Genomic DNA, 21,167 nt, shown 5'->3' on the forward strand with positions numbered 1-21,167 from the left:
CTGTACTTCTAGCACTTTGGGAGGCCAAGGCAGGAGGATTGCTTGGGCCCAGGAGTTTGAGACTGGGCAACATAGGGTGATCCCATTTCTACAACAACAAAAACCCAGCATGGTGGCACACACCTGTGGTCCTACCTACGCAGGAGGCTGAGGTGGAGAACTGCTTGAGCCTGGGAGGTCCAGGCTGCAGTGTGATCCAAGATTGAGCCACTGTACTCCAGCTTAGGCAACAGAGTGGGACCCTGTCTCAAAAAAAAAATTGTTGCATATGGCATAATGGTATCCTCTGGAATCCACCATCAGAACTGTGACCAGTGCTGGGCATGGCTTTCTCTCAGAAACAAGGCTGAGTGGCCAAGTGCTCCAACAAACCAATCACAGACTACAGCTCTGCCCCGGTCTGAGTGACATGGGCTTTCCGGGGGAGCCCTGGGGATCTAATCCTGGATAAGAAATCACAGAATTTTGGGGGGGCGCGGTGGCTCACGCCTGTAATCCCAGCACTTTGGGAGGCCGAGACGGGCGGATCACGAGGTCAGGAGATCGAGACCATCCTGGCTAACACGGTGAAATCCCATCTCTACTAAAAAATACAAAAAACTAGCCGGGTGAGGTGGCGGCGCCTGTAGTCCCAGCTACTCGGGAGACTGAGGCAGGAGAATGGCGTAAACCCAGGAGGTGGAGCTTGCAGTGAGCTGAGATCCGGCCACAGCACTCCAGCCTGGGCGACAGAGCGAGACTCCGTCTCAAAAAAAAAAAAAAAAAAAAAAGAAATCACAGAATTTTAGAAATGGGGCCCCTCGGATATCATCCAGTTCTGTGGTTTTAAACCCTGGATAAATATTAAAGTCACTAGGGGGAGGTCAGGCACAGTGGGTCACACCTGTAATCCTAGCACTTTGGGAGGCCGAGGCAGGTGGATCACTTGAGGTCAGGAGTTTGAGACCAGCTTGGCCAACATGGCGAAGCCCCATCTCTACTTAAAACACAAAAATTAGTCAGGCGTGGTGGTGGGCACTTGTAATCCCAGCTATTCTGGAGGCTGAAGCATGAGAATCACTTGAACCCAGGAGGTAGAGGTCGCAGTGAGCCGAGATTGTGCCACTGCACTCCAGCCTTGGTGACAGAAGGAGCCTCTGTCTCAAAAATAAAATAAAACAAAATAAAATAAAATAAAATAACCAGGGGAAAACTCCTATACACTGCTGGAGAGAATGCAAAATAGTGCAGCCAGTTTGAAAAACAGCTTGGCAGTTCCTCAAAAAGTTGAACATTAGTTACCATATGACTGAGTGAGCCTACTTGTAGTATAAGCCCAAGAGAAATGAAAACAGGTCCATGCAAAAACTGACATGTGAATGTTCACAGCAGCATTATTCATAAGAGCCAACAGGTAGAAACACCCCAAATATCCATCAACTGATGAATGGATAGACAGAACATGGTCTATCCATACAAAAGAATATTATTCAGCCACAAAAGGAAGTGAAATATTGAGCAGGCCATGACATGGATAAACTTTGAAAACATGATATGCTACATGAAAGAAGTCAGACACAAAAAGGCCAAGTATTATAGGATTCCATTTATATAAAACATCTAGAATAGGCTGGGCGCGGTGGCTCAAGCCTGTAATCCCAGCACTTTGGGAGGCCGAGATGGGCGGATCACGAGGTCAGGAGATCGAGACCATCCTGGCTAACACACGGTGAAACCCCGTCTCTACTAAAAACTACAAAAAACTAGCCGGTCGACGTGGTGGCGCCTGTAGTCCCAGCTACCTGGGAGGCTGAGACAGGAGAATGGCGTGAACCCGGGAGGCGGAGCTTGCAGTGAGCTGAGATCCGGCCACAGCACTCCAGCCTGGGTGACAGAGCGAGACTCCGTCTCAAAAAAAAAAAACAAAAAAAACAAAAAAAAAAATCTAGAATAGGCAAATACATAGAGATAGAAAATGGATTACCGGCTACCTAGGAATAGGGAGGATGGTGGGCAGAGGGAAGGGGGAGTGACTGCTAATGGGAGTGAAGTTTCTTCTAGGGGTGATGAAAATGTTCTAAAATTATATTGCAGTGATGGTTGCACAACTTGGTGAAAATACTAAAAAAAATTAAGTTGTACAATTGATGTGTATCTTAATAAAGCTGATAAAAATATCACAAGGAGAGGTTTTGAAAAGTATCAATGCCCAGGCCCTTCCCCAGACTAATTACACCATAATCTATCTCTAAATCCAATGTGTGGCCAGGGCTGAGAACCATTGCTATAGTAATCCAACCTCCTCATTTTGCATATGGGGGGATGGGGGCTCGCTATGGGGAGGGAGGTGACCAGGTCACACAGCAGGTACCTGCCTGATCCTGGGACACAGTCCAGGACTCCTGCCTCTCTGCTCGCTGCCTCAAGTGCTGCCCATCTGCTGCCTCTTCCCATCTGTCTTGGCTTCTATTTAAGGCAGCAAGTGCACTCATCAGGAAAATCCAAGTCCTCCTCAGAACCCCCCAGCTAAGACATCCTTGTGTATGTATCTTGTCTTCCCAGCCATATAGTTAACTCTGGAGGAACAGAGACTGTCACATCACATGTTTTTGTGTCCTCCACTGTGCTAAGAAAAGCACTAAGCACATAGCAGGTGCTCAATTAACACTGGTTAGATGGAGAACAAAATGAAATATCAGTGCATTTGGTATGCATTTGAGGGCCAACTCTTGTGCCTGGTACTGTGCCATGCACAAGGGTAAAGACAAATGAGATGTTATCTTTGCCCTGTATTATTCCGTTTTCACGCTGCTGATAAAGACATATCCGAGACTGGGCAATTTACAAAAGAAAGAGGTTTGATACATTCACAGTTCCACGTGGCTGGAGAGGCCTCACAATCATGGCGGAAGGTGAAAGGTATGTCTCACATGGTGGTAGACAAGAGAGAACGAGAGCCAAGTGAAAGGAGAAACCCTTATAAAACCATCAGATCTCATGAGACTTATTCACTACCACAAGAACAGTATGGGGGAAGCTGCCCCCTGATTCAATTATCTCTCACCAGGTCCCTTCCACAACTCTTGGGAATTGTGGGAGCTACAATTCGAGAAGAGATTTGGGCAAGGACACAGCCAAACCATATCAGCCTTCAAAGAGCTCACTCCTGTCTTGATACATGGGATAGGGGTACCCAACCCAACTGGAACCAACAAGGAAGACTTCCTGGGCTAGTGATGCTTGAAGCAGGTCCTGGGTCCTGAAGGATGATGGCAGTGGCTGGGGGAGGGACTGCACAGGGCGGTCTGGGCAGAGGGCACTGCATGTGCTAAGGTCTGGAGTTGGCAATGCATGCTCACTGGTGAGGGGACTTGCCTGAGTTCCATGTTGGCATGAGAGTGAACTTTCAGCTTTTATTTTTCACTTTTGGATTATGAACTCATCAGGAGTTTATGTGTATGTTGTGAAGTAAAGTCCTAACTTTTTCTGAAGTGGAGAGCCAATTGTTCCAAGATCACCCAAAGAATCATTCACCCTTGCCCCATGAAGTTGCGATGCCATCTTCATATGTATCCGCCACTTTCCTGAATGCTCTCAGATCCTTTCTTTGCTCCCCTGCGACGTACTCTGTTTACAGGAACCTTTACTGCTCAGACTCCCTGTCCTCTGGCTTTTACATAGGTTTGGCCAATGGGAGGCACTGATATGGACTGGAGGGTGAACACAGGAGACAAATCAGGGTATTTCTCCCTCATTTCTTCATGCCTCTGGTGATGTTTCCAAAAGCAGCCATGAGTTCTCTGCAGCTCCAGCTCCCACTAGACTGGCTTCCTGCTGCCTTAGCTCCTGGGTGCTAGAATACTGCCTTTGTCCCTCCAGCTCTAGGAGTGATAAGCAGGTTCTCGTTGTTGCTAATTTCTAGGTTGCCTCGCTGTCCAATTAAGTTTCTTAGTTTTTGCAGCCTTTGTATAACCAATTCCCTGAATTAAATTCCCTCTGTAAGAAGTGCCTAGAGTAGTTTCAGTTTTCTGGATTGCCCATGACTTGTAGACAATATAAACCTGTTTTTGGATTCTTCATATTTTTTTGTTTTGTGACAGACACGGTTTCCCTCTGTTGCCCGGGCGAGAGTGCAGTGGCACAATCACAGCTCACTGCAGCCTTGAATTCCTGGGCTTAAGCAATCCTCTTATCTCAGCTTCCCGAGTGCCTACAACTACAGGTGTGCACTACCACACCTGGCTAATTTTTCATTTCTTTTGTAGAGACAGGGTCTCATCATGTTGCCCAGGCTGGTCTCAGCTTCCAGCCTTAAGCAATCCTCCCACTTCTCATCCTAAAGCGCTGGTATTACAGTCATGAGCCTCTGTGCCCGGCCTTTTCATACTTTTATTGTTCTACTTATCTAACCCAGTATCAGACTGTCTTAATTACTTTTGTTTTAATATATATATGTATATGTGACATTATAAATCTTATTCCCTTTCTCACATCATTATTTTTCTTTTTTTTCTTAGCTGTTATCACGTGCCTAGTCTTCCAGATTCCTTTTGTGATAATAACTTGAATTCTTGAATTCTAGAATTCTAGAATTCAGGTTACTTCCAGAAAATCCCACTGGAATTCTGATTCAAAGCATTACATATTATGGATTAATTTGAAAGAATATATTCATAAGGAACATATTTCTCTCAATTTACTCAGATCTTTTAAAATGTCCTTCAGTTAGAATTTTTAAACTTTTTCATTAAGGTATAGAACATAACTTTATTCCTAGGTATTTTTCAGTTTTGTCACAATTGAAAATGAGATCTTATTAATTATTACATATCCCCCCCCCTTTTTTTTTTTAGACGGAGTCTCGCTCTGTCATCAGGCTGGGGTGCAGTGGTGTGATCTCGGCTCACTGCAACCTCCGCCTCCTGGATTCAAGCAATTCTCCTGCCTCAGCCTCCTGAGTAGCTTGGACTACAGGCGTGCACTACCATGCCCAGCTAATTTTTCTATTTTTAGTAGAGACGGGGTTTCACCATGTTGGTCTCGATCTCTTGACCTCGTGATCTGCCTGCCTCGCCTCCCAAAGTGCTGGGATTATAGGTGTGAGCCACCAGGCTTGGCCCATATCCCCTAATTTTTAATGACTAGATAGATATATAAAGCTGCTGACTTTAGGATATTTCTGCCTCTGACCACTTTGCACAACTCTTATCGGTTGGAATTCACTTGGATTTTAAGAAGAGAATCACATGAATTTTGTTTCTTCCTCTCCAGTAGTTATTCCTAATTTTGTTTCCTTGGCTTATTCCATTGTTAAGGTCTCCAGAATAATACTGAATATCAGCAGCTTTCCTTGTTTTATTTCTGAAGTTTATATATTATCTAGTGTTTCACCATTAAATGTCAGTTTCTGACAAATTCTACTTACCAGGTTAGACGGTCCTTCTACTCTTAGCTTACTACAAGTCTTGAAAGATTAGCACGACTTATTCTCTGCAAATCTGTGCTGTTCCTAAGTGAACACTGCTTCCTTTACTAAGTGCTTATAAAAGACTCTGTTCTTAAACTGTCCTCGGTATTGCAATCCAGCTTATCAGTCTAGTTTCTGGAATTCATTTTCCAAAAAAACTGTCCATCTACTTATCTAGCATTTTCCCAAGACTTTTTCAGAGGTACTGATGCTGACTCAGGAATGACACGTGGAAATTTTCTCAGTATTTTGGGAGACTATTTTTCTGAGCCTAAAGACTTGAGCTAATCAAAAAGCAGTAAAATATTTCCTGAGTATGCTTTCTCTTATCTTGGACTTCAATTTTCTTCTGTTTGTTCTCTTCACTCTCTGCAGTTAGCATAGTGACTAGCTTCCTTGTTGAAAAAGAAAAAAATTGAGTAGCTCTGCTTCTGCCAGTTAGTCTCACGTACCATCCTCAAAACTGGGTGTCATTAAATTGCTCATCTTTTTGCTCCAACCGAAGTGAGCATCTACAAAACTTTGGAGTCCTTAAAAAAAAGTTCTGTGCCCCTTTGTTTTTGATCATATGTTCCACCTTCCTCCTCTTCAAAATACTATTACAAATTGTGGGTTCATCTGAGAGGACTGTAAAGCCTTTCTCTTTCGGATTATTTTTGCTTCCTAAATTCACAGCCCATGTAAAAATATTCCCTTTTAAGTCTATTTTCTTTGACATTTTGAAATTGGATTTTCTAAACAGTAAAATATATATGTTGTGATTATTTCACATTGCATACCTGTTTCAAAACATCTCATATACCCCATAAATATATACACCTAATATGTACCCACAAAAAAAAATTTTTAAAAAGAGTATCAACAACAAGAAAAAGAATATGTGGAGAATTAAGCCCTGGATTTCACTCATTTCGTGTTCATGATTCTGAGATGTCAGGGTTTTTTTCTTCCATGGATCTTGTTACTTACACATTTCCAATGCACTCTTCCTTGCTGACCAGAATTTACAACAGTAATATCTGCAGTGTTTCTTCTACCTCCTAAGCAACCAAATCATCAGCCAGTCAGATTCCGCGCCTTTAACAGAATGCCCATGTCTGGATGGTCAAGAAGTCCTCCATAGGTATGGCGCCAGCTGATGCAGTAGGAAATGCAATAAACATCCCCTATCCAAAGTCCCCTGCATCTCATCTGGATTGCTCAGTGCACACATATCAAGTGCTGCCTGAACTCAGACTTACTCATGAGCTGTTTATGTCACGTGTCTTAACTCCAAGTTGGAGTTTCTGGCGGCGGGATCAGTGTATATGTAGCCCAAAGAGCAGACTCACGGTAGCACACAAGTTCTCCACACACCTTCTGGAAGAGCTGGTTGGGACAAACTAGTTCCTATTTTACTTTTAGCCTCAATGGGGACAATTCCATATTCCTAATCAGAACTAACACATCGGGGATAAGCTGACAAGACCTCAGTAGAGCTTTCCAACTGGTAAGTCTCAGAAGGGTTGCAAGTGGGCTGAACCATTTATTCTCCTTGGAGTAAGTGGACAGGACATGGGGAGCCTGGAGCTTCAAGCAGCCTTGTCTGCCTGTCCCAGCATGCTAAACATCACTTTCTATGTGTGCCAAGGACAAGAAAAAGTCAGGAAGCCCTGCCACTAGTCCATACCCAGTCCATTCGCCCGGAACTGTGGCTCTCCAACTGGGACTCTCTTAGCAGAATTCACTCACATAGTATGTTTTTACAGCAGATGGTGTCAGCCAGAATCATACCTCCCGACTGAACACCAGTGTATTAATCATGCTCTTTAAATATTCACAGAGGAAAAAGGCCCAAAAGCTAACATTTTTGAGTACCCGGTTAACTTAATCTTCCAACAACCATTTGAAGAAAGGACAATTATTATCTTCATTTTATACGTAAGGAAAGAGGAGCAGAAAGACCAAGGAGCCTTCCTCAAGTCACGTAGCTAGTAAACGGCAGAGCTGGGATTTGAACCCAGGTAACCTGGGCTCTCTGAATTGCTAGGCAATATTGCTTCGCCATGTGTTTGAAAGGAGCAATCTAATGACAAAAAAGGAACACGCATTGGCACTTAGCTTTGGCTTTGCTGCTGTTTGCCTATGTGACCTTAGGTAACTCACTTTACTTATCTGGGTGGCAGACACTGCATTTTTGGACATTAAGCATTCGTATGCCAGGAACTATACAGCTCAATGATATAATTTGATCTGTGCCATGTCTGACTGAGAGATGAGAGAAAGTACAATTTACTCATTCTGGTTTCCCAGATAGCTGTCGCTTATTTCAATTTTAATTTGGTAGAGACTAAACAGACTGACACATTGTTACATGTTCTTATTGAATTCAGGGAAAGCATACTATTTGGCAGCAAGTACAGTATGTATTTGAAACACTGTACTTTTTTCATAATGGATTTTCAAAGAAAATTGTATCGACATCTTAGAAGTGTGATTGATACATTATGAATGTTGCATCTATTAGGGATGATTTCTTACAGCAACTTAGTGGTCTTATTTCTAAAAAAAAAAAAGTCTAGTGAGAAGGTTGACTCTACTTCATCTTTCTCTTCAGAAAAGGTCAAAATTGGCCACATGTGGTGGCTCATGCCTATAATCCCAACACTTTGGGAGGTCAATACAGGTGGATCACCTGAGGTCAGGAGTTCGAGACCAGCCTAGCCAACAATCAGGGTGAAACCCCATCTCTACTAAAAATACAAAATTAGCCAGGTGTAGTGGTGCACACCTGTAGTCCCAGCTACCCAGGAGAATGAGGTAGGAGAATTGCTTGAATCTGGGGGGTGGAGGTTGCAGTGGGCCGAGATTGCACCATTGCCCTCCAGCCTGGGTGACGAGTGAAACTCCGTCTCAAAAAAAAAAAAAAAAAGAAAAGAAAAGAAAAGGTCAAAATTGCATTTTTTGGGGGGTGTAGTTTAGATTCCTTTATAGAGACTAATTGGCACAAAACTTTTCCAATTTGTATTTCTTTCAAGAAATGTTCCAAACAATGAACTTTGCAAGCAATTCTGGTGTTAGCACGGTTGATGTATGAACCCATGCTAGATGGGGAGCTCTTGATCTGATGATGATTAGCTACCTGGAGCCAAAGATGGCATCTTCTGTGACATACCAGTACTGCAGAGAAGCACAGCAGATGTTTATTCACTTAGTTTTAGTGCATTACATTTTAATTCTCCTTAGGTAATTTATCAAATACCTATTCATAAAAGTTTCACTTTAGTCATGAATTCCCTACTTGTTCCTAACTACATTATGTAGTCTCTGCAAAACCGCAGAGTAACATCCCACATCCTAAGGAGTGACAAGAGCCTTTGGGGTTCAGTAGTTCCCGGGTCTGAGTCCTGTGTGAGGTAGGACAGGATACGTGCTTCCATCTTTGAGTCTCAAATTTTCTTTTGCCAAACAACTATCAAATGATTTCAATAAACAGGTGTAAGCAGGTCCTGACATTTTTCTTCCAGAAAGGCTGTTTTGTTGTGATGCTATTCTTGCTAGGTTTTGCAGTGGCTTCCTCATTGTGTGTGTGTGCCTTCACAGGCGTCATGTGTGTGCATTCCAGAGAATTACTATTTCATAAGTTGGTCTTTGCTCAGAGGCTCATGACCAAGTTTATTCAGTATTTTTCTCATCTAAAGTAAAAAAAAAAAAAAAAAAAAAAAAAAAAACCAAACAATACAAATATAGTCATTTTCCCTTACAAGTCACTTCTAATAAGCCGAACTTTCCCATCTGGGTTTCTTTCTTTCTTTTTGACGGAGGATCGCTCTGTTGCCCAGTCTGGAGTGCAGTGGTGCGATCTCGGCTCACTGCAACCTCTGCCTCCCCGGTTCAAGTGATTCTCCTGCCTCAGACTCCTGAGTAGCTGGGATTACAGGTGTGTGCCACCATGCCTGGCTAATTTTTGTATTTTTAGTAGAGACGGAGTTTCACTATGTTGGCCAGGCTGGTCTCAAACTCTTGGCCTCAAATGATCTGCCCCACCTCGGCCTCCCAAAGTGCTGGGATTACAGGCATGAGCCACTGTGCCCGGTCACTTCCGGGTTTCTCACAAATTTTTTTTTTTTTTTTTTTTTTGCCTCTCATTTCTGTGTTCCTCTGCCTTTATTCTTTGTTTTTTCAGGCGGCAAAAGCATTAACAGACTTGCCCCTAACTACTTCTTTAAATACATCCTCAAACGGTATTATATGAGCCCCCAAAGGGACAGTAAGACAAAATAATCATTGTCACGAAAGCTCAGCTGTGAGTGTAAAATACTGTCCACATAGCAGATTCTTTGTCATCCTATGCACCCTGACAGAGCTACGGCAGACTCAGGAATAAGCTGGGAAGTGTTATTTTTCCACTCCCCAGACGCCATCCGGCTCACTGAATGAATGAAATTAAAACATTATTCATCCCGGAATGTAGTTCGGGTTAGATGAATAAGATGCATAATCTGTTAAGAGTAGGTTTTAGACATTCTAATTGCACAAGACACCAGTGTGAGCCAGAGTTGGAGCTGAACACTGGGTACATGTTTCTAGGGTAATACAGATGAGGATTAATTTATTTTGGTATTCGTTAGTGCTTAAAAATCTCATCAAATGATCCTCTCTCTGTTCCCCAATTCTTGCAGGTTTTTCAGAAGCTTCTATTATGAACATTCTTAGTTCATAATAAGCCTCCGAAGTCGTAACACTGATATGAATTTTAAGGGCTTGGTGGTTTAATTGCCTTTAATACAGTGTCCATTATTCAGCCAGGGAATGAAGCTGGTTGAGCATTAGCATAGCAACACCTCTTGCTTTTGAGGTCTCAGTGCAGAACGTGGATGTTTAAACCATTCACCATTCAGTAGGGGACGATTAGCTAGGTTTCTGTGGGTTTCTTATAACATGAGCCTACAGGGATGTTCCTCTAATTATTCTAATCCTTTTTTAGTGGATGGCCTAGACTACAGCAGTTTTAATATTTTAAATTCTGCAGCCTTTCATCCAATAAAACCACAGGTGACTCTTGGGATGTGGCTGTAATTTTAGATCCAATATATTGGAATTTTAATTGTAACTAGAAGTATATCCATCCTTCCTTGATCAATGCACCAGGGAAATTCATGATGTCTGGGTGGGTATCTAAGAAGCCTGAGTGGGAAGTTCTCAATACGCTCCCAAACAGGAAAGGAAACACAGATATTAGAAATCAATTCCTTTACCTTTGCTATCTTTATGTTGCTCACATTCCCTTTTTCGGCTCTGCAGGGCAGTAGCCTGCTGATTCTTACCTGAATTTCTGGAAACCTACTTTTTTTTTTGAGATGGAGTGTTGCTCTTGTCACCCGGGCTGGAGTGCAGTGGTGTGATTTAGGCTCACTGCCGCCTCCACCTCCCGGGTTCAAGCGATTCTCCTGTCTCAGACTCCTGAGTAGCTGGGGTTATAGGCATGTGCCACCAGGTCCAGCTAATTGTTTGCATTTTTAGTAGAGATGGGGTTTCGCCATGTTGGCCAGGCTGATCTTGAACTCCTGACCTCAGGTGATCCACCCACCTCGGCTTCCCAAAGTGCTAGGATTACAGGCATGAGCCACCCCACTTGGCCTGGAAACCTACTTTCAAAAAAAATGTCTGGTAAATATCAACTCATCCAAGCCTTTCCTTTCTTCACTATTACAAATACTAAGATAACATGGTTAATTGTACTTCATCAGCCTGATCTTTATTAACGAGCATGACTCAAGAATAGGGGTTTCAGATGGTTCACAGAAAACATACAACAAACGGTGTTTAGAAAGACGAAAAGGTGCATGGCCTTGTTCATAGAGAAATGTAATTAAAACAGAAATTCTGGATTTTACCTATCAGACTAAGTTAAAAAAAAAAAAGCTAGCAAAGGCTATGATTTGCTTCCTGTGAGGTCACAGAGACATTGTCATAATTGCTGGGGGTGCCTGTGGGCTGGGGGGAGTATAAACAGGTGGAATATATTTGGAGAGAAATTTCATTAGACAATATCCAACTTAAATATGCACATACCTTTTGACCAGGATGCTACTTCGAGGGAATTTATTCTACAGGTAGATTTGTTCAAGTACACAAACACAAGATACAAGAATGGCAGCACCACTGTAACTTGAGGGAGTTGATGCAGCTTAAACGTCCATCAATATTGATTGGTAAAATAAATATATGCTCTTTATACATGGAGTAGCTCTAGATTGACAAAGAGAAATGCTAACAATGTTTGCTTCCAAGGAAAACTAGGGAATAAGAAGATGGAAAGGAAAAGTAACTTCCAGTTATTTGTGTCTGAATTTTTACTACTGTTTGTATTACCTATCTTAAAAAAGGCACCAGGCCAGGTGCAGTGGCTCTCCCCTATAATCCCAGTATTTGGGGAGGCCAAGGCAAGAGGATCGTTTGAGCCAGGAATTGAGACCAGCCTGTGCAACATGGCAAGACCCCATCTCTACAAAATTTTTTAAAAATGTAGCCAAGCATGGTGGTGCATGCCAGCTACTCAGGAGGCTGAAGTCGGGGGATCGCTTGAGCCCCGGAGGTCGAGGCTGCAGTGGGCCATGACTGCACCACTGCACTCCAGCCTGGGTGACAGACAGAGGCTGTGTCTCAAAAAAAAAAAAAAAAAAAAAAAAAAAAGGAAAGAAAGACAGACAGACAAAATGGCAACAAAGCACAGTGGTTCCCTTTCATTACTAACTTTCCACTCAGTCTCCTAATAGTTAAAATCTTCCTCCAATTCATCTAAAATGAAATCCCAAATTAGACAAGGAGGGAATGGAGCAGACGCTCTGTTTCAATTCTCCAAGCCTCTGAGTCCCAATCGTACCAACAGAATGGACTCTCAGCCATCTCACCAATTCTTTACTCTATGCCAATTCTGCCATGTGCAGATGGGAAAGCATTGTGCACATTCTGCCTGGACAGTTATTTCCTAGTATTCTCGGACAGAAATACATTTCTATTTCTTTTTTCTTTCCTCAAAAGATCCCCATGGTGTTTCTGCTCTGAGTTTGTTAGTTTCAAAGAGACATGTCTTTATATATGTGTTAATGCTCTTCTATCTGATCTTTCCTTTGGCACCAAACACCCCTTTCCCTTGCTAAACTTAGAATATACATCTCAAGCCATCAATCTATTAGATATACCATTTCTTGAACTAGACTTTATTATCATTATTTTTTTTAGATGGAGTCTCACATTGTCACCCAGGCTGGAGTGCAAAGGCATGATCTTAGCTCACTGCAACCTCCGCCTCCCTGGTTCAAGCCATTCTCCTGCCTCAGTCTCCCAAGTAGCTGGGACTACATGCATATGCCACCCCGCCCGGCTAGTTTTTGCATTTTTAGTGGAGATGGGGTTTCACCACGTTGGCCAGGCTGGTCACGAACTCCTGACCTTGAATGATCCACCCGCCTCAGCCTCCCAAAGTGTGGGATTACAGGTGTGATTCACCATGCCCGGCCTTGAGCTATTTTGAATCTCTTTGGCCTGTTTCCGTCCACATGCACAGCTACGACCTTACATCTCAAAACCCACTAAAACTTTTTACCAGCTAGCGTCAAACACTGCACTGCGCAAAACGTCTTTTCTGTATCATGTCATTTATCGATAATTCTCTTATCAGTGAGATGTTGGTAAATTCCATCTGGGGATGAGGAAAATGAGGTGTCCAGAAGAAACTAGTCAAAGGTCCCATGGCTAGTAAGTGGCAAAGCTGGGATTCAAACCGTGTGAGATTCCAAAGCTTCCACACTTCACCTAATCAGGCAACTATGGGGCTCTTCTCCCTTGATAAAACCAGACCACCACACTGTGGACCCTTTAATCCTTCTCTCATCTGGCTGGCAATGTCTTGCCATTTTACTTCTGCAAACTTCCACCTGTTTCCCAATCATGGGCTCCAGTCTTAGCCCAGGTGCTTAGACTGGTGTATACACACGCCCTGTCCCCCAACGGCTGGAATTCACTAGTCCCTTGCTTCTGAAGTGGGGAGGGCAAGAACACAGACTTGGTTTGATAGATTGTAGGGGACAGGTTCATGATGACATTAAAGCCATATAAAGAACCAGTAGAATGCTCACATTCTTCTGCTTCACCTTGGGCCTAAGGAAATGCAAAGCTTTGCTGAGCAGACAGATCTAGTTACTTATTGTGATGCCTCCATCCATTGACTTAACATCATGACTATTAAAAAAAAAAAAAAAAAAAAAAAAGAGTTGACCTCTACTGAGAGTTAAAATTGAGGCATTATAATAATAAGGATGAACACACAAGCAGAGAAGTAGCTTTGCTTTCCCAAAGAGAAAAGCAAACCTGGACTGCCCACCTCAGACTGTCCTGGGCTCTTAAAATGCAGGGTCTGGGGTCTTACCACTGACCATTTAGAATGCAGCAATCCATATTTTTAGTAAGTTGTCCAAGCCATTCTTTGACTCCCTAATTTTGGGAGAAGTGGGCCTATTTGCAGAACTATTGAGGATTTCTTTCTTTTTTTTTTTTTTTTGAGACGGAGTCTCACTCTGTCGCCCGGGCTGGAGTACAGTGGCCGGATCTCCGCTCACTGCAAGCTCCGCCTCCTGGGTTTACGCCATTCTCCTGCCTCAGCCTCCCGAGTATCTGGGACTACAGGCGCCCACCACTTCGCCCGGCTGGTTTTTTGTATTTTTTTTTTAGTAGAGACGGGGTTTCATGGTGTTAGCCAGGATGGTCTCGATCTCCTGACCTTGTGATCCGCCCGTCTCGGCCTCCCAAAGTGCTGGGATTACAGGCTTGAGCCACCGCGCCCGGCCGAGGATTTCTTTTGCTAAGGCTGAGCTGATTGTCCATTTTACGTTTGTCTTTTGATACCCCCAGAGTTTCTTAAAATGTGCCATTTCTCACATGCAAGGGACCTTTAACAGTGACTTGCTTTTTCTCTCCGCCCCCTTACGCTTCGCCTCTGCATCTGTCCACTGCCTCCTGTAGCGAGACAGTGGAAGCAAATCACCCCGGACCAAAGTAGGGTATTTTCCTGGTACGTTTGGAAGACTTGGTCAGCCAGGGAATTGATTTAGAACTCTAAGTTTGAGAAATATTGATCTGAAGGGATCAATATGGCTGTTCAGGGAGTTCTTTGATGAGCTAAGATTTTAAAGGACTAGTTAAAAGCTGTAAAGTCAAGGGCAACAAAAAGGCTCTGTCATTACTTGTGTTCAGAGCGGGACAGAGGAGGCCGGAGTCGCTGACCTGGAAGGATGGTGCAATATTAACAGGCAAGAAGGACTAAGGGGAATTCCCACACTGTACTTATTCCTCTGTCTTTGTGGCTAAAGCGAACCATCTTCAATAGAAATGATAGACCAATAAATGACATAGGCAAAAGGGTTTTGAAGACCAAGGTAATTAATTACCTGGCAGGATTTAGAGATTTCTGGCATGAATTACATCAATCAAATGACAACTGTCAGTACACTGTTGGATGTTTTGAGGGACCACAGAAACATGAATAGATGATAAACCAGTACATACCTGAGCTTCACAATGTAAAAGTTAATTCCATTAATTATGGAATAGTGAGTATGGCTTTATTGTCAAGTAATATTCCAGAAGACATTGTTCATTTGTGAGCTCTTCGGAAGGAAATCCATAGAGTGGATCGTCTCAAATAAGCAGTGGTTCATTAAGAATAATGTCCAATCACTGCTTCTTTGAAAATGGGACCACTGCTGAATGATGCCTGTGTGGACAGGATTTTTAGACTCGGGGAGGGGTGGTAAGGTGTGGGAGAGGGTTACTAGACCACTGGAGGGGTGTGTGTGGGGAGAAGGCAGTAAACAGCGTTATTAGATCACAGGTGATGGAGATGAACAAGGTTACCAGCCCTGGTGTGTGTGTGGGAGGTATGGACAGTTATGACTGGTGGTGGTGATGGTGAAGGGAACATGGTTACCAGGCCACACTGGTGTATGGACAGTGAGCTACCTACCGGTGTGGTGGTAATGCAGATGGACAGGGGTTACTCGATGGCTGGAGGGAGTGGATGGGTTTCTGGGTGAGCAATTCGACTTCAGTGGAGTGAACTATTCAACATTATCTAGCAGTCTCATGCAGATGTGGATCCCCAGGGTTGCAAACGGTGGGATGAAAGGTGAGAGACAAGAGAGCACAGTGGTTGAGACCACAGGCTCTGGAATACAGGCTGCTTGGTTAAACTCTAAGCCTGAGCTTCCTATGTATGAAAAAGAGGATATTACCCATCTCACAGAATGGTCAGGAAGTGAAGTGACACATGCAGAATCCAAGGCCTAGCATTAGATGACCAGCCCCTATATATTAGTGCAGATCAATGTCTACCTACCGGGGGTTTCCAACGTCACGTGGCTGGACTTTCTTCTGCCCTGTACAGCATGATACCAATGCCTCAAATGAGAACACAGTTGACACACTGAGTAATATTCAGATGGTGAAACTGAATCTAGAAGTCACATGGTGGTCAATGTCCTACGCACAGTACGATGCCCCCATACTGGATAAGGTTGTTCAGGTATCTTCAGACCAGCCCAGAGATGATGTGTTATTGCCTGTTATCTGGTTAGACATCGCCTTTCAAATGAATGTGGAATAATCCATTTGCTGAGCAGACATTCATGGAGCACCTGCTCTCTGTCAGGTGCTGGGGAACAAAGGCAAGTAAGACACAAAGCTCAGGCTGATGCAGTGTACAGGTTCCAGGATGAGATAAACAAAAGAGCCTATTTTAATACAAAGCTGTAAGTGCGATGTTGCTACAGATGAGGGTAGAAAGGGAGGGGGTTATTACTGGAACACAGAAATTAACCCAGTTTGCAGAGGTGGGGCCGTCAGACAGTCCCTAGAAGATGTCTGGGCAGAGGCAGACATTGAGCAGGAGTTAGGGGAAGGGACAGGAGTGTCAAAATTCTAGGCAGAAGGAACAGTATTTGCAAAGGCATAGATGTGAGTAACAGCAGGGTGTGGTGCATGCCAGGAACCACAAGCAATTTGGCATTGAAGAATTTTCAACAGTAGGGTGAGAAATGGGGGATATATGCTAGAGCAAGAGGACGGAGACACAAGAGTGGTGAATTCCACAGAGAGGTCATTGGACTTCATCCTCAGGGTAATGGCAAGCACTGCAATGGCACAGGCCAACCGTGTTTTACAAAGACCACTCTAGTGACTGGGAGGAGCATGAGCTTGTCAGGAGCAACTGGAGTCAGGGAGATCAGGAAGGGCACCTCTGAGCCAGAGAAAAGATACTCCTGTGGGATCCATGTCAGTAAGAAGAGAGAGGAAAGCCTAAGTATGAATACCAAGGCAGAGGTGAACAGACCTAGGCACTGTTTGGATATGGGTGGCAACAGGGAGAACAGCTGTACATGATACATACATTCTTACTGTGGGTAAAAAAGTGAATTCAGGCAGAAGAAAAGTTTTGTGGGAGGAGGGTAAAAGATGACCAATTTGATCTTTGATAGGTGGAGTTTGAGGTGTACACAGGATACCCAAGTTGAAATGTCAGTCCAAAAGTTCACAGGACAGTCTGGGTTACGGAGGATGGTTTCCGAGTCTACAGCATTATAAAATCAGGACAGAATGAGAAGACCTGGGTAGGCTGTGGTGAAAACAGCAGTGAGCAGAAGAAAGACCTTTAGACAACAGCAAAATGTAATGACAGAAAAGGAGACTGAACTGGTCAACTGCAGTAGAGAAAGGTCCACTAAGTTAAGGAATGAAAAGTGTATACTTCATTTAACAATCAGGATGTCATAAGTATGCATACTGGTGAGGCTTCTTGGTTGCAGACAACTGAAACCACTCAAGTTACTTTAAGCAGAGAGGTATTTATTAGAGGGTATCAGATGGCATACACAATTTCCAGGAGCCCACAGATAAGGGTTTGGATGCCTTCCTGCCAGGAAGAGCACAAATAGCCAGGACAAACATCCACCTTTACAGGACTATTACTGGGGAAATCCCACTGCCACCACTTCTCTCTATTCTGCACCTGTAATAGGCAGGACAACCTTCGCCAGAGTTGCCCCAGATGAAGAAAGGCATCAGCTGCTGTGCCTGTAAGAGCCACTCTTGCCAAGAGCAGCCTCATTCTAAGATGATCTTGCTCCACCCACCTAACTGAATGCTCACCTTCAGACTTCCAAAAACCACCTGTTCTGTTACCGAGGTCATTCACAAATGAGATTTCTGCATAGCAATAAGAATCAATAAAAAAAAAATGAAGATGGAGTCAAAAAAAAGCAAGAATAATCTTTATTCCTTGGAAACACATTTGTAAAAATGCTATCAGTAAGATGAAAAGATTCAGAACACATTTATTTGTATGCAGCACATACACTGAGGATCAGAACGTCTGCTAAAATGGAATACACCTGTAAACAAATACCTTAGGGAGAGTTTATAGGCGGTCAGCTCCACTGTGCAAGGTACGCAGCTGATACCTTCTTGCTGAATAGATTTTTGCGGTAGCCAAAAAAGATCAGATTTTAGTAACAAAAGATCTCAAAGGATGTCAAACATTTTTTAGAGGGCCTAACATGGGCAAAATTACAATTACATACATAAAAATGGCACAAGAATCAACTGATTTCACAGAAATACTAATAAAACATTTCAGGTCTATTATTAAGAGAAAAAAATGTTTGACTCAGGGCTTGAAACGGGGGAAATAAATATTTTGGTACAAGCTTTAACCTAAAAGACAACATACTGATTTCTGGGTCTACCAACAGACTAGGGCAACACCCATCTCATCCTACTCTACAGAATGTTTTGGCACAACTTCAAGAAAACCTTATATGCTTTCATTTGAGCCATAAATGATCCTGACTGCACGTTGCTTTTTAAGAGTGAAGTCTAGGGTAAAAACCAATCCCCTAATTCTGACAGCGTGTATTCACAATTATGTCTTCTGAAATCATGCAAGTTAGCAGCACCAATCATTAAGACATTAAAAATTATTCTCATACTTGAGCAGCAAATTCTATCAAAACAAATGCTATGCAATTTAAGATTAGTACAACTGCTTAAATTCGAAGTAGCTCAACTGCTTTAAGATGTGAAACTCAAAGTCCCCTTGTATTTATATAACATCTAATAAGTTATATACTTTATTTAGCTTCTGAAAGGAGTAACTCTCTGTCAAGGAAGTGGGTATTGCAGTTTTCCTTGTGATAAAATTAGTTTGAATGTATATCCTCAACCTAAACAAAGTGAAATGTTAACAAATTCCAGAATTTTAGAGTTGGAAAGGACCTTGGAGATCACTTAGTCCAACCCTCTCTTTTCAGATGGGGAAAATGAGGTCAATGAAGAGGAAATGACTTATCCAGGCCACACTAGGGAAACTGGACCCTAGCAACCTCAACTTCTACGATAGGAATACATGCTGAGCAATCTTTCCAAGCTCTTCTGGTTTTATTTGCTCCCATTAATTAAATAACAAAGAACATCAGGTACACAGTAATATGATAAACATAGACTTTGACTCCAATTTTAAAATCAGAAAATCAAAATGATTCCTGAGCCTTTAACTACCTTCATTTTAATGAGAATGCAGTCAACAGTAAATTATAACAAGCTATAGTGGTTTTATCTTCAAATATTTACATGGACACTGAAAACACCCTTCAGGACTACTCCTTAAAGACACTCGTACAAACACATCCATCCATGTGAGGCCAAGACACTTTTCATGGAATGCAATGAAACTATGAAGGTGAATGGAAGAGAGATGCTTCAGTCTCTCAAAGTGCAGTCATGAGTTTATCTCGATACATCATACTTTGCATCCCTCCTAAGTTCTTCTGGTTCTGGTCGTGGACATAATCAAAATGGCTGTCATCTCCACTGGCCGATGCTTTCCAGTGCGACCTGTCATCCTGAAAGGATGGCCTGTTTTGTTTGCAGAGCGAATGGTTAGTGGGAGAATGCAAGAAAATGCAGAAATGTAAGTGAAACAACACAAGCACAAAGGAAATGGGGCAGGGGGAACCATGAGCCATGTGAATGGGGATAGCTATGAATGGAAATGAATGGATTTCCTACGTGAGAATTTTAAAAGTTCAGATGCAGATCATCGATGAACTTCCAAGCAGAGCAAGCATCTGTCTATGGTCAAGTCATCATTTTTCAAAGGGTGTCTCATGGCCAAGTCCGTCCAGAGAAAGCTAAGTGAAGGTGGAAAATGTTCCTTTACTACAGGGCTGCTTGGAGGTTTTATCATGCCAGTGTGTGCCATGAACGCCTCAGGCAGCATTTGCCAAAAGTGTTGGACTAACAAACTCTGTTTTCAGGGGGTATCTTTGCAGAGGTTGAAAATACACAAAATGTTGGGCCCCACCCCATAGATTCTGATCCAGTAGGTCTGGGGTGGGGCTGAGAATTTGCATTAACAAGCTTCCAGATGACACTAAAGCTGCCAATAGCAGGCCCACCCCGGAGAGGCGCACTGTTTCCGGCTTTCCTCAGAAGGCCTGCTGCTAGGCCATGCCTCAGAAGGAAACTAACATGATAAAACAGACAGTGATAAGCACAAACTTTTGTAAAAACAGTGTTAATTAAAATAGCATTTCTATAAATCTCTTCTGCTTCTTATGTCTGAAGAATAAAGCACCTTTGAAACACAGCAAGATTTAGAATTATTACTCCACTCACCTAATTTGCTTTAAAAAGTTAAGTGACTACCAAGTGTTTATAAACAATCACACTGTTGGGTTACAAAATTCCCCAGCAAACTTTTTTTTGGCCTTGCTCTAAGTGGGTTTATTTCCATCATTTTATTCTCCATTTCTCAGAGAAAGGCTAGCAACCTCACCTTTATGCAAACTGAACTTGCCAACTATGTTTCTGAAATAGCTTCACACATAAACACCAATTAAGACTGATCTAAAATTCAAATCTTAAAAGGAACATTTGCCTTCACAAAGCCAGCCTTAAAAAAAAAAAAAACCTCTCAAGCCTAACTATAAACACAGTCCAGCAGATGTCAGTTGGCTTAGAAAGGATTATGGTAGGTTGGGGCCAAGGTTGGCAAGTGACAGCCCTCGGCCCAATCCTACTGTTTTTCTAAATCAGTTTCATTGAAGCACAGCCATAGCCTCTCATTTATAGATTGTCTCAGGCTGTTTTCAAAGTACAATGGCAGAGTTAAGGAGTTGTGACAGCGACCACAAAGCCGAAGATATTGACTGCCTGATCCTTTACAGAAAAACTGACCCCTCAGTCTAGGGAAAAAATATTGATTGCCACAAAAGGCAAACCCATTCCCCACCCCCCAAAAAAAATCCTTACAAAAAAAAAAAAAAAACCCACAACAACAAAAATCCCCAAGCTTTCATCACATTTGAAGTAAACAAATTCTCAGGACAGAAAAATGTTACTTAGAAATTTTCAGTAACTTCTTGAACATAAAACTAAACCGAGAATATATGAGATCAGAATGATTTTTAAAAATCAATTCATTTTTTATTTCACAAAGCACACCTTTGATACATCCACACGCATCACTGGCTACCTTTGCTTTGAAAATTTATTCATCTCGGCCATGACAATGCACCCCTTAAGGGTTGTTTCTGATGCAGACTTTCAACTCCTAACTAGGCAGAATCTGAACTTTTCTAGAGAAAGGAGAGCTTTTGAAGGTGCAGCTCTGGAAGCACCAGCACTT

The 21,167-nt window shown here is 42.7% G+C and overlaps 1 protein-coding gene across 2 annotated transcripts in view; it reads right to left on the bottom strand.

The window, feature by feature from the left end:
- EPB41L4B (erythrocyte membrane protein band 4.1 like 4B) overlaps positions 1–21,167 on the bottom strand; it is a 149,334-nt gene that overhangs the window by 50,411 nt on the left and 77,756 nt on the right. Inside the window, exon 16 of one of the 2 annotated variants that reach the window (XM_030920307.1) lies at positions 17,310–19,393. The exons of the other annotated variant lie outside the window; for it this stretch is intronic. Within the exon in view, the coding sequence (XP_030776167.1) occupies positions 19,246–19,393 (148 nt within the window). The 3' untranslated portion in view covers positions 17,310–19,245. Of the gene's footprint in view, positions 1–17,309; positions 19,394–21,167 lie in introns of those variants that run through there. 2 annotated transcript variants of the gene reach the window in all.

The sequence above is a fragment of the Rhinopithecus roxellana genome, chromosome 16 (genome assembly GCF_007565055.1).
Source record: "Rhinopithecus roxellana isolate Shanxi Qingling chromosome 16, ASM756505v1, whole genome shotgun sequence".
NCBI lineage: Eukaryota > Metazoa > Chordata > Mammalia > Primates > Cercopithecidae > Rhinopithecus > Rhinopithecus roxellana.